The sequence below is a fragment of the Ascaphus truei genome, chromosome 10 (assembly GCF_040206685.1).
Source record: "Ascaphus truei isolate aAscTru1 chromosome 10, aAscTru1.hap1, whole genome shotgun sequence".
Taxonomy (NCBI): Eukaryota; Metazoa; Chordata; class Amphibia; order Anura; family Ascaphidae; genus Ascaphus; species Ascaphus truei.
Genome location: NC_134492.1, coordinates 50,433,349 through 50,447,114, shown reverse-complemented (window position 1 = coordinate 50,447,114; position 13,766 = coordinate 50,433,349). Strand labels below are relative to the sequence as shown.

The window sequence follows — 13,766 nt, the reverse complement described above, 5'->3', positions numbered from 1 at the left end:
AATGTGTTTGTTGTGAGAATGAGTTTCGCTAACAGTATACTTTCAAGGCCGGGCTTGTTCAGGCTCAACGCCCAGAAGAATAGCGATAAGACGAATTCTGCAGTTATACAGAATTATAGTGATAAGAATAAGATGTACTTTGTTGTTGTTCAGAAATATAGCAATATGTACCCTGACGTACTGTTGTTGTACTAAGCTGTTTTAAAGCCGTTTGTACTTACTTTTAGTGACCTTTAAGATGATAGGCTTAGAATAAGGAATAGCCTGCATGATCACCAAATGTATGCATCACGTTATTATAAATCTGCCTATTAACCAATGTTAGACAATGAACATGATAAGCGTATATAAAGCCTGCTTGGGACCTCCCTTTGCAGTCTCATTGATTTTCGTGTATGCCAAACTCTATGCTGTTGAGGCAATAAACTACTCAATATCTAAGAACCTGTGTTTGCTCTAATCTATATGAATTTGCAAACGACGACGACAACATCTTATCAAAAATAAGTTTTGTTAATTAAAAAAAAATAATTAAAAGGCTTTGTGTTCCCGCGGTAATTACGTTTTGAAAACATGTTATGATCTCTGCCACATCCTTTATATGTCGATGTGAACAGCCTTATCATAAAACTTTAATTTAATTAATTACGCTGAGAAGAGGGTAACCCATAAAGGATTTGATAAGAATTTTATAAGATGCTGAAGCAAATTAGACATTCATTCTCCCACACCCAAATCCCCCCCCCCCTCCAAAAAAAATGTCACTTTAAGGGAAATAAAGTCCTAAAGAAGCTGAATTTGTTGCCTGCTATTAAATAGCTGTTTTGCTATTAGAGGACATTAAACATGTAGTCCCACTGAGGCCCAAGAGTTAGCCAATAGCTGCCATTAGTTCCCTTTGGTCCTAGGAGGGTTTTATCGCTTTAATGGGACAATATGACATGTTTCCCATAGATTAAATTCTAAGGAACGATCACATGATCACACGCTGTCACAGACCATTAGGCAATCAAGGAGCGTTAATGGGTTTTGGGGGTTCTTTCCGCACACCGTTAGCTTAATTGGTGTGAAATTACAATCAGTGGAACGAGCACACGTTGGTGTTTTGGTTAAAACCATGTAGCATGCTCATCAGATTTAATGCTGCTTAGTGAATCGGTGCCTCTTTCAGATGTAATTTTTCAAAGTATGACTTTCTATGAAGTTAGGATGGAAAGATGGGTCTAGTTAAAATAAATAGCTTGTATACATTATGTATCTCAGTTAATATAGATCTGATTTTATTACACCAGTAAACAGCTTTTTCAAGTCTATTTCAACAGCTACTTACAAGCCACGTATGACCACTACCCTGGATGAAAAAGACACATCCCATATGGACCGTTCCAGCAGGTAAACTGGAATTGTTCTCGTGAAGATTTTAACAGAGTTCACAGCAAAAAGTTGCACTAAGAAAGGTGTAGCAATAGCATTAACTACAAGTTTTCATTAATCCAAGGCACATGTATCCTGCCGCAGGTGCTAACAAATATAATTCATAATATTTTAAGCAAGCATTGGACAATCCTTAAGGAAGACCAATGTTATCTCACATGGCTCAGAATACCCACCAGTAGTGATTTAAAAAAAAAAAAAAGTGACAAATGTGCCAGCTACCCATATTCTTAGGAACAATCATGCAACAACCGTAACTGGGTTTATGGAGAATACAAAAGGTTTTTAGAAGTGTGAACATATGTTATACTTGTACATTTGTTTTAAAAAAAAAGGAATATACTATAGGTCAACGGGAGTCTTATCTCCCCCCCCACCCCACCTCCCCTGTACTTGTGGGTTGGTTATTAAAGTACATCTGTGCCCACCACTATATGGAGAAACCCTAGGACCCCTCAATGACAGGTACAGCAGACTGAATATAATTACAGATTACCTAAAACATAACCCTTCTAAATACTTTAGTTATAAACACAACAGAGACCCCAAAGAATGATCCTTTTTGGAGTGCAGAACACATTCTTGATGATCCAAAAGATAGATTACTTCGTTTTATGCATAATTTGTATTTATGGTTTCATTTGATACATTAACATTTCTGTACTACACGATCCAGGTTTACGATTTGCGTTCTCTTTTCAAAGTCCTAATCTAGCCTCCTCGACTCTTCCACCTTATACCTCAGCCCTAATTTTTGGCTACACACCTTCACCGACTCTTGCATTCTGCTCAAGGATCTCTTCTCTCTACCCCTTCTGTATCTAAAGCCCCCTCTCACTGACTGCACCACACCTCTGAAATGCCCTCAATATCCGACTGGCACCCTCTCTATCCACCTTAAAGGCCCATAGTAAAATACACCTCCTTAACTGAGCATGAGTAGCTCCGTGACTGATACTATACCTCATACATTGACCATGGCCCCTTGCAGCCACACTTACCAGAACACCGTCCTACTGTGTCTGTAAGATCTTCCTACTTACCACTTAGAGTGTAAGCTCTTTGGGGCAGAGACACCTTTTCCTAATGTTACTTTTATATCTGAAGCGCTTATTCCCATTATGTGTTCTATTATGTCATGTGTATGACTGCTGTGATGCACTAGGTACATAGATGGCGCTGTATATTCTTTTCGGGGTATTCAGTGGTACGGTGTTCAAGTTGCTCCATATAAGAGGGTTTTGATCTTTCAAAAGACGTTTCTAAACATACCACTACTCCAATGAATTTGTGCTAAGTGGGAAATCTGTGCTAGAGTCTAGAGGGGTTCAGGAATCCCTTAACAGTCCTTCATACTTTTGTATGGATGATCAGGTCATCTTATGACGATGATGCACACACTATGCATCCACCTGTCAGTTATGTAATAAAAAAAACAAATTAGTAAGAGCATATCTTTTTAAAGTATTGTATTACGGTACTTTGTGATCTAATCCAAATGAAGCGTGATGTATTCACATTGAACATCCGTTGAATGGGGTATCACAACTGATCTGGCATTAGGAGTACAATACCCCTGATCTCATCTTTGGCCCTACTGTCAATGGGCCCCATACTAATCATAACATTGTCATCCATCCAAAAGGAGTCACCTCTAATACTTAGCTGCTGAGTGAATAATCTATGGAGTTAAACTGTTGACAATGCCCATTGACTTTGCAGAGATCTCCCATAGAAACATGTGCTGATGTACAGTAAGACACAGGTACCCTCCCAGCTGTCAAACAGCACCAAACTCTGTCATTTTTAACGTTTTTATTTTTACAGGTAAGATTGACAGAGGACACTGTTGGTAGGTTGTGGCATCACAAATTCTCCTACATGCTGCGTCTTGCTTTATAACGGCATCCCTTATAACAGCACTCCAGCACGAAACACTGTTCTGATTCCCTCCGATCAGGACGCACTGGAGGTTGTTTAAATACTTGGCATCGATTCTCATTAGAGATATTCCACTAGTCTGATACTGTACCAAAGATCCAGTCACTGCTTTAACCTTGCGTGAAAAAATATTGTTCTGGATGTTTAAAAAAAAAAAATGTCATTTAATGCCAATAAAATTATTGAACAAATTATGAGCTACTCCATTGTTACGACATTTCTGAAACTAGTGGAATGAGGCTTTAAGACATTGAAACCATGCACAGGGAGAAACAGAATCCCACTGGAGAACACACACACACACACACACACACACACTTCCATTTCTAGTACTGTGTGAGTGGAATGAGGAGTGAGTGATTAAAATAAATGTTTAATGGGAGTAATAACTCAATTAAAATAGGGTGGAACACTAAGTTGCCTGGGTGAATTAGGCTCAAGGTGAGCCAAAAAGCGTAGCGAAAATAAAATATACTGAATAATGTGTGTAGAGTATAGGCTATCACCCTTGATGATATGTGCAGGGTTTAGCTAGATGGTCAAACCGAGATGGCCTCTGCCTGTGAGAGTATAACACAGGTACAGCCACTCTGTGGTGGGCTATAGCAAATACCAGCAGGAGGGGAGATACACCCACCTAATTAGTAAGGGTGAGTCAGCCTGCCTGTGTTAGCATAGGATGTTATAGGAGCTAATTGAGCACTGCAAATGTCAGTGCCAGTTAGCTGTCCCAGAGACTGTAATGATGGCTACATACAGCCAGAAGTAAGGCTGTCCAGGGTAGTGCACCACTGTAAATGTCAGTGATAATAGCTGTCATATGCGGACATAGTTTTAGCAGTAGACAGATATCCCACACTGGGTAAGTCACCTGTGTAGGAGAACCCTGAGGGGGTTGTATAATCCGAGCACAGCATACAACCGTTTCATCACGTCAAAGGGGCGGGACTAACGCTCGTTATCGGAGCGCGACCGTCCCTACTAGCTCCCTAACACGGAGCTATCCTTATGCACTGAGCTTACTATAACTTACAAGAGCAGCACTCGTGGCTAGCTTTAATACACCCAGCACTAGCAAGTCGGTGTTTAGCCATCCAGCGCTACCAGAGTCTGCTTTTTTATTTTGTAACCGGATACTTATGTTGTTCCTACCTACCGAGGTGTGAGTAGACACTACTTGTGTACTACTGTTCTCTCTTATTTTTGTTGCGCCAACAGCTGTATGCTGTGCTCGGATTATACAACCCCCTCAGGGTTCTCCTACACAGGTGACTTACCAAGTGTGGGATATCTGTCTACTGCTAAAACTATATCCGTATATGACAGCTATTATCACTGACATTTACAGTGGTGCACTACCCTGGACAGCCTTACTTCTGGCTGTATGTAGCCATCATTACAGTCTCTGGGTCAGCTAACTGGCACTGACATTTGCAGTGCTCAATTAGCTCCTATAACATCCTATGCTAACACAGGCAGGCTGACTCACCCTTACCTAATTAGGTGGGTGTATCTCCCCTCCTGCTGGTATTTGCTATAGCCCACCACAGAGTGGCTGTACCTGTATTATACTCTCACAGGCAGAGGCCACCTCGGTTTGACCATCTAGCTAAACCCTGCACATATTATCAAGGGTGATAGCCTATACTCTACACACATTATTCGGTATATTTTATTTTCGCTACACTTTTTGGCTCACCTTGAGCCTAATTCACCCTGGCAACTTAGTGTTCCACCCTATTTTAATTGAGTTATTACTCCCATTAAACATTTATTTTAATCACTCACTCCTCATTCCACTCACGACCATTTCCATTTCTAGTACACTGTGAAAAAAAAAATATATATATATATATTACAGTGGTTGACAAATCACCAAAAAATCTAGTCGCCACCTAGTACCAAACGTATGCTGCTTGGGCCAATAGGAGCTCGCCACGATGTTAAATCCACTCGCCCGGGGCGAGCAAAGGTATAGGTTTGTCGAACAATATATATATATATATATATATATATGTGTGTGTGTGTCTGAGTGCTCTCCAGTGGGGTTCTGTTTCTCCCTGTGCATATTCTAATTATTACACCCCAGATAGTAGCACCACATTGTTATACACCTCAGCAGTAGCGAGGGTTCCCTTCCCAACCCCCCTCCCCCTTCCTTAGTTCGCAGACATTGAAAACACCATGGAATAAAACTGGTCTATGAAAACCAGTTCAGCAAATATGATGTATTTGACAATTTTGAAGGGGTGGGAACATCTATGAAAACCCACCACAAGATAACAAAATGGATTCACACAGTACTATTATGAAATGTGCAACTTCTGGTATAGATACATTAACAAGCAATATGGAATGATGGTACAAATGGTGCATATCAATAAACTCGTTAGAGATGAGTAGGGTAAACACTTTCCTTCAACAAAAATAAGGATTGCATTAATTCTGCAGTACACAACATGACAGACACGCCATTTGTCACACCAGTACTGTAGTGCGAGGATAACTGGAACAATAAAATGTGTTCCATAGACATTCCCTATATATTTGAGTGTAACATCTCTGCCTCATTTCATCAAGGACAATGTTTATAGGCAAGTTCTAAAGATTCACCCTGCTGCTTTAACAAGCAATACATTGGTTTGACAAGTACAGTTCCAAATGATTGCTTACACCGGTCTCGGATCAATGAGACCAAAGTGGACTCAAGTTATCTTTGAGCAGGAGCAGGGCAACATTTACCAATGCAAAACAGAAACCAGTTGACCATTACCAATTGCCATACTTCTGCAGCAGACACGAATCTGTGTTTTAGACCGATATCTTCATAGCAATGTGGCACTCACAGAAGAGTGAATTAAGTAACCAAAGTACTTTTATCTGCCACATACTGTCTATATCAAGCTCCCTGTTATACCATTGTGTAATCAATGGCTTTCTAATGAAGGCTGCCACAGACTGTACGCAAAGTTATAGTGCTGGGAATCTCTATGGTCATGAGGGAAAAGGTTTTACCCAAACGTTTATTGGTAGCAGACATGAGATCAGGGAAACTTTGGAAGCTCATAAATTCCCACGCAAATATTCAAAAATTAAAATCAGCGGTTTACTACACCAAGTCACTCTAGCGAATCGAGAGAAATATGTAGTGCTAATTGGGTAGAAGGGTAAAAAAAATGCCAAAAGGCAAACAGTAGATCGAGCACTTTTGAGAGAAAATCCATTGGATTGATTCTTTTTCAGTAAATTTCAATTTGTCTGCTGATTAACAGGACCATGTCTGGTTTGAACTCGTGTCTGGTCTACACACTATCTGGGAGAAAAGGAAACCAACCAAAATTAATGAGTGCACTGTCTTTTTGACAATTTCTTTGCTACAAGTTTGTGTGTGTTTCTATAAAACAACCTTGTTTCTTTTGTTAGCACACAAGGTTCCAACAGGAGATTCACTCCCTAGCTAAATTCCCAGCATCTCTTGCACTGTGTTACTAAACTGCTGACGTAGAGACTCCGTTCTGCGCATTAGTCCCCATATTGCTATATGACCATACGTTCTGACATTGTTCTATGGTACTCAGCTGTCCAACTAAGTTCTTACTGTAAAATCTGAGTTAATGTGTCCTGACTGATATGAAGAGTTAATCATATATGCAACCATGACAATTAATATCTATTAGTCTACTACAAAAAGTGCAGTTGCCCCTGTGGCCGATTTTGAAAGGGAGATGGATTAGCAGCCCTTTTAATGTACGTTTCAGGGCTCCAAAAAAAATATTTTTTTTATTTCTTAAGTGGGGATTCAAAGGAAATGTTACTGTACAGGAATCTTTAAAGAACTGCTCTTTTAAATCAAATAAAAAACATTAGACTAGTGTGTTACTGTAAATGTATTAAAGACCATTCAACAAATTCTAGTCTCCATCTATTTTTATTTATATATTTTGTAACCTTACGATGTTTATGGGAGGAGAAAGATCAAAATTAGATTTCCAAAATATTAAAGTTTATCTAAGCATTTTTATTATATATATATTTTTTTTTTTAGATAAACAAAACAAAAAAAAAAAAAAAGATACCGATTCCTTTTCTCCGGCATTGCGTGACGCTGCACAGTTCTCACGCACACACCGCTTGTGATTGAATCCATACGTAAACACCAGTTTGGCAATTATATGCTAAACTGAACCATGAAAAGCTCCTGGAAATGAACTTTTGCAATAGAGAAAACCAACATATTGAAGCAGAGTACTTTAGAGAGAATGTAACATTAACCTATACATCGAAATCCTGTATTTGGGAAGAAAAAAAATAATCTAAAGAAAACATTCTTTAAAACAAAGGATCTCATCTATCAAAATATACAATTTGAATTGCAGACAAGGCAAACATTATTTAAAAAATAGTACGCAATTCCCCTTTTGATTGTAATGATGGCAGATCCTGTAGCAATCTGTCCTTAGACCAAAGAGTCTGGAGATATTGGTTTCCTCCAGGCAGATTCATTTGACAAATGTGAATAGTCTCCCCTAATCTCCAGGCGGGATTATGTCAATTCTTCTCAAGTAGCAATGAAAATATCCAGCCGTTTCAGAACCTTAAGTGAGATTTGTGCTTCACCATATACCTGGGTTAATGAGAAAGAGAAAAAGAAAAATATTAGATGGAAAACAAAATAGCCACACTAAGCAGTCAGTCATCGCAAATACACCACCGCTGTGTTTAGCTTTCAGAGCCTTTGGACTAGGTTGTATTTTTTGTTTCATAAGACGGATCTTTAATTATTAACAATTTGCCTCCAGCTATGTGAAAAAGGAAATTGCTACACTGAAGAAGCAACAATGTAACATGATCGATGAATCATTAAAGCAGCAATCTATCCTAGTCTTTGTTCCACTTCTTGTTACATTAATTAGGGGGCTCTCAGAGCTGAACAGGAGGACCCCAAGGATCAAAGCAGTTATAAAGGAGTATGTAAAAATACGCACACAATTGGGGGGGCCGCGGTTTTAATAAAGCCATGTGTACAGATAGAGCAGATGTTATTGCACCGTTAACACAACACACCAAGGTAACGGTGGCACATTAACAGCAGAACTATTCAAAGCAATGGTTAAGGAGGGCAAGTGTTCTTAAGGCTGCGCTTATAGTGCCAGCGACGGCAACAAAGCGACGGAGCGACAGTGATACCGGAAATCTGGTAGTCACTGATATTTGGGTTTTTTTCACCGACGGTCTCCCCTTGCGGCCAATCGGGAGCTTCTCCGTGCCTCTGCCCTCCCCTTTTATGACGTCATCCAGCAGCGTCGCCTAAACTTCCAAATACAACTCGTCCCAATGGCGATGGCATCGGTCGCGTCGCCGTCACCGGCTGTATAAGTGCAGCCTTACACGTGGTGCGTTAACATCTGCTTCGTTTGTATAGCTCTATATAACCGGGGGGGGGGGGGGGGGGGGATTTCCATTTTACGGTCGCTATAAGCGGTTCGAGGTGGGTGGGGGGGGGGAAGAAATTACATTTTGAACCAAAAGTTAATTCTTCTACAAGCAAAATACAGCTGAAATACGAGCATCATGGTACATTAATAAAAAGGTTTGCACTTGTTGAAATGTTAATTTCCAGTATATTATGGCCATGCATGCACGATTAATCCATTTATCTGAAGTCTAACTAGTCTTCCAAGTTTGCTTACATTAGACAAGTACAGACGCGAGATCTGCTTGGTTGAATATAACCAGATTTCAACTGCATAGGTCTCAAACCGTGGGTTGGGCTGAGGGTTGTCTGGTACCCGGGTTGGCGATTGGTTATTTCATGTGCAATTTGGTTCTTATACAAATAAAATCGCACCAACATTCATGCACAAATAGACACATAGAAGACCTCAACACTGCACAGTCAAAAACAGACGTGTAACAAGATACGAGTCTGCATGTGTATTATGTAGGCATTTTAATATTAGGTATGGAGTGAATATTTAGCGTTTTTGCAAAGCAAGCTATACAATTTGATGCAGGATTCCCAAAGATAAAAGGTTGGGAAAAGCTGCAGAAAAGGAATGTGTAGGAAAAAAAGAAAAAAAAAATCCGAACCGTGTGCCGTGTTCCTCCCCCATAAGTCTGCTCCACTTGTGTGATCCTTTAACAGTGGTGTTTTGAATAATCGAATACTTACAAAATAGACACTCAGAGGATTTCTATAGCGCCTGCAATAATGGCTTTAATGCTAAAACAGGATGGCAATGGCTACCACCAAGTGAGCCCCATTTGAACAGATTTGTTGCATAATTTCCTGTTAGTACTAGGATGTCTTAATTAAAATACCACACGCCCATTCTTCTTAAAAGCCATTACCTGTCCAAAGTCTCCCAGAACCGCAAGAAAACAGGTCTGTCCAAATGCCGTTTATGGTAACTTAATTCCAACAGTGTCACGTCCCACTTCTGTACATTGGGATCCAGTCGAACTTCATCGTACTTTAGGTGGAAGGCTTTAACTACAAAGCAAAAGGGGATGAGTTTGTGAGTAACTTTCAATGTTAACACTTATTTAATCAGCTATAGAAAAAAAGGCTATTTTATGCAAAAACCGTATATGGTTTGCTTAAGGACCTTAAACAATGACTGAAGTTACACTATTATTACTATAAACGTTGGATGCATTCGTGGTGTTATATTTTTAAACAAAAAGCAAAGGAAATTGTAAGTTATTGCTAAAGTAAGAGATGGTCACATTTATCTGTATCTATCTATGTTAGATTGACAATGAGACGTTTCACCAGTGCGTCTCAAAGCGCTACGATGAAGACTTGCACAGAGTACTATCGCGTTCATGGCTGCTACAATTACATTATATACAGGCTTACTTTTTGCAAATATATCTACAGGTGACCCATCAGCCAATAACCACGGCCAGCCTTTGAACTGCCAAGCCGGCCCTTGAACGAACACGGCAACCACACGATCCCTAGAGAAAGAAAAACATTTTAGGCATGTATTCGCTTTCTACAGTATGCCATGTCAGTCATTCTTTGCTCCCCCCACCAAGCCTGAATCTCATCCTGGGAGTACCCACATAGCCTCACCCCCTCCCAACACTGCCCACAATTTTCAATTTGGCCCAGTATCTGAAGAGATTACACAAGCGCTCCTCAAATTACAACCAAGCAGCCAATGCGAACTTGATTCACTACAATCTAGGTTCCTACAACTTGGTGCCCCAGCCATTGCCAAACCAATTGCTTCCATAGTCAATTCTATCCTGTCTGCAGGCCATATCCCTAAGACCTGGAAAACTGCCAGAGTTGTCCCAATCTTCAAAAGTGGGGACAAAAACACTGTCTCAAACTACAGGCCAATCTCTCTTCTCCCAATACTATCCAAAGTCATGGAAAAATGTGTCCACTCCCAATTAAGCGATTGCTATACCAAGACAAATTTCCCTAGCCAATTCCAATCTGGCTTTCGCCCCAAACACTCCACCGTAACTACCCTGCTAAAAATTTGCAATGAAATCCAGTGTGGAATGGAACGGGACAACTCACTGGTGCAGTATTCCTAGATTTTGCAAAGGCTTTTGATACTGTTGATCATGCTATCCTGCTTAAACTCCAGAGCTCTGGAATAGGGAAGCATGCTTAAACTGGTTTCAGTCCTACCTATCAGGTATATCCCAACATGTGTCCATCTCAGGCTCTAACTCCAACCCCCTGGATATCACCAGTGGCGTCCCGCAAGGCTCTGTTCTGGGGCTCCTACTCTTCTCAGTGTTCATCAATGATCTTCCCACAGCTTGTCAGGAAGCCTCAATACACATGTATGCAGATGACACAATCCTATATGCACACAGCCATAGCCTCTCTGACCTTCAACACATACTTCAGTCTGACTTTTTGAGACTCGAAAACTGGATTTCCCAAAACAAACTGTTTTTAAACACTGACAAGACTAACAATGGTATTTGGGACCAAGACTAAATTTTAAAAGCTGCCAGCGACTGAGCTCCAGATTAGAACCAACGCTAACACCATCCTAACCCCTGTTACTCGTTTTAAATACCTGGGCTTATGGTTCGACACCCACTTAACATTCGGGATGCACATTGATACCCTGACAACCAAGACCTATGCCAAACTAGGGGTACTTTATAGGAACAAATCCTCCCTAAGTTTCCTGGTCAGAAAGCGTATCGCACAGCAGATGCTAATGCCAATTATTGACTATGGAGACATAGTATATGGCTCGGCACCTCAAACCCACCGTAGCAAACTTGACACCCTCTACAATTCAATTTTGTCGTTTTGTTCTCCAATGCAACTATAACACACATCACTGCGAAATGCTCAAAGAACTAGATTGGTTATCACTAGAGTCTAGGCGCAAAGTTCACCTTTCCTGTCTTGCCTTCAAATTCTTTATGGGCAAGCTACCCAGCTACCTGAACAAGCTCCTCACCCCTACCACATGCAGCACCTATCACCTGAGATCAGACTCCAAAAGACTTTTCATAGTCCCAAGGCTCAACAAAGTATCCGGCCGCTCCTCCTCTTACCGTGCACCCCAAAACTGGAACAACCTACCAGAGACTCTTACATCCACCACCAGTTTAAGTTCTTTCAAATCTAAGGCGATCACACATTTTAATCTGGTCTGTAACCGTTTCATACACACATAATATATATTTTCTTTAACTGTGCATGCAATGTCTTGTATATAATGTATACCCTGTTCATTTATGTAACCATGTATTATTTGTCTTAACTCTGTCCCCAGGACATACTTGAAAACGAGAGGAAACTCTCAATGTATTACTTCCTGGTAAAATATTTAATAAATAAATAAGCCCGGATCATTCCATCAACACAATATTGCTAGAAATTGCACCCGACTATCCAGAATTAACCAAAAATTATAATATGTTGTTGCCTTATACTGTAGCTTTCCATCTTAGCTACTATAAATCACTCACATGCACCATTCTTGCTTCACTATAAAATCCCCAGCACTGGCTCATTACTATTCGAAGCCAGATGAAAAACTCCGGTCTACCCATTGCCCACTTCTCTCCTATAACTTCCTCCCACTCCCACCTCCAAGACTTGTTCCAGGCCACCTCTGGAACTCACTGCGTCCTGCAGTCAGACTCTTCCCCCCCACGTTCCCTAAAAACTAATTTCGTCAAGCAGGGCCATTTAACACCTTGCTGATCTCCTGTGTGATTAGCACACCGCACACACCCTCAGAACACAAGCTCTTTCTCCCCACTGATTCTCGTGTTCCACCTCTTCGATTGTAAGCCCTCTGCACAGGGACAACAGTTACGGTGATTAAAGTGATGCTGATCCATTTGTTTACACACCCCACGTACTGCGAAACATGTAGGAGAATTGGAAATAAAGGACATCATGGCTGGACCCCAGCACTGGCAAACCGTAGTAGTAGTATGCTTAACCACAGACATTTAAATAAGGTTGATTCATTTTAATCCCTATATTTCTAGTGACTTACGTTCCAATTAAGCTATGACAGGAAAGTGCTTTATAACAGATTCGTTTTTCTTTAGAAAAGTTTGTATACGTAATTGAAACCATTTTTCCCACAACACTACCAAGAGGAGGGTTTCTTAAGCAAAAAAATAAGCAACCCCCTAAAAGATACAACTCTTCAAATGTATGTCTATTAAAGTACTATATAATAAACCCACTAGAGTGCCATTATACTGCTCTCCTTTAAGACGAATGGGGAAATGTCGCCACAATTACACTATTTTCCTTAAGCTTCCACTCCCAAAGTTCCAGCGCGAGATTACTGAGCCGCTCACATTTTAAGCATCCAAGTGATTGCTTTCAGTGTAGAGGTCTGTAACGGCCCTCTGGCTCGGCACAGGTTAATATACACTTCTGGGGAGTGTGTCTTAAAGAGGGAAGTGAACTTAATGCTAGTAAAATAGTTCACAGGTTAAAGATGTCCGGCAAAACAAAATGTTTAACCAAGTAATCATTTTCACGTAAGGGCGATGGAATACATCTCTAAGTCAACTATAATGTTGCTATTTTCAGCCGAGCCCATATGGACTGTGTGGTTACTCTAGTAAAGGGTTAATATTGCCAAGGCAAGAATGTACAAAAATCACATAGCTCACTTGTTTATATTTTATGATATTTAACCCCGGGTGTGCCGGAGGGATCATGGCACAAGAGTGCATTACCACGGCGTCACGGGTGACTCAACGGAAGAGACCTCCACCATCCTTTCCTCAGTGGCAGATCTCGCTCAGCGCTCCACATGAGCGCAATACGCAACCTCCCCAAGAACACAAGCGAGTCGCACAGAACGTATGGCAACGACTATATCATGGGGAGTCTGGAGTGCCAGACCTTATGGCGTGATAGCTAC

The 13,766-nt window shown here is 40.7% G+C and overlaps 1 protein-coding gene across 1 annotated transcript in view; it reads right to left on the bottom strand.

Moving 5' to 3' along the window:
- Positions 1-6,366: 6,366 nt before the first annotated feature.
- CDC73 (cell division cycle 73) overlaps positions 6,367-13,766 on the bottom strand; it is a 77,855-nt gene continuing 70,455 nt past the window's right edge. The window contains exons 15-17 of the mRNA XM_075616932.1: positions 10,238-10,338; positions 9,727-9,868; positions 6,367-7,999 (exon numbers count right to left, since the gene is read on the bottom strand). Of these exons, the coding sequence (XP_075473047.1) occupies positions 7,963-7,999; positions 9,727-9,868; positions 10,238-10,338 (280 nt within the window). The 3' untranslated portion in view covers positions 6,367-7,962. The remainder of the gene's footprint in view (positions 8,000-9,726; positions 9,869-10,237; positions 10,339-13,766) is intronic.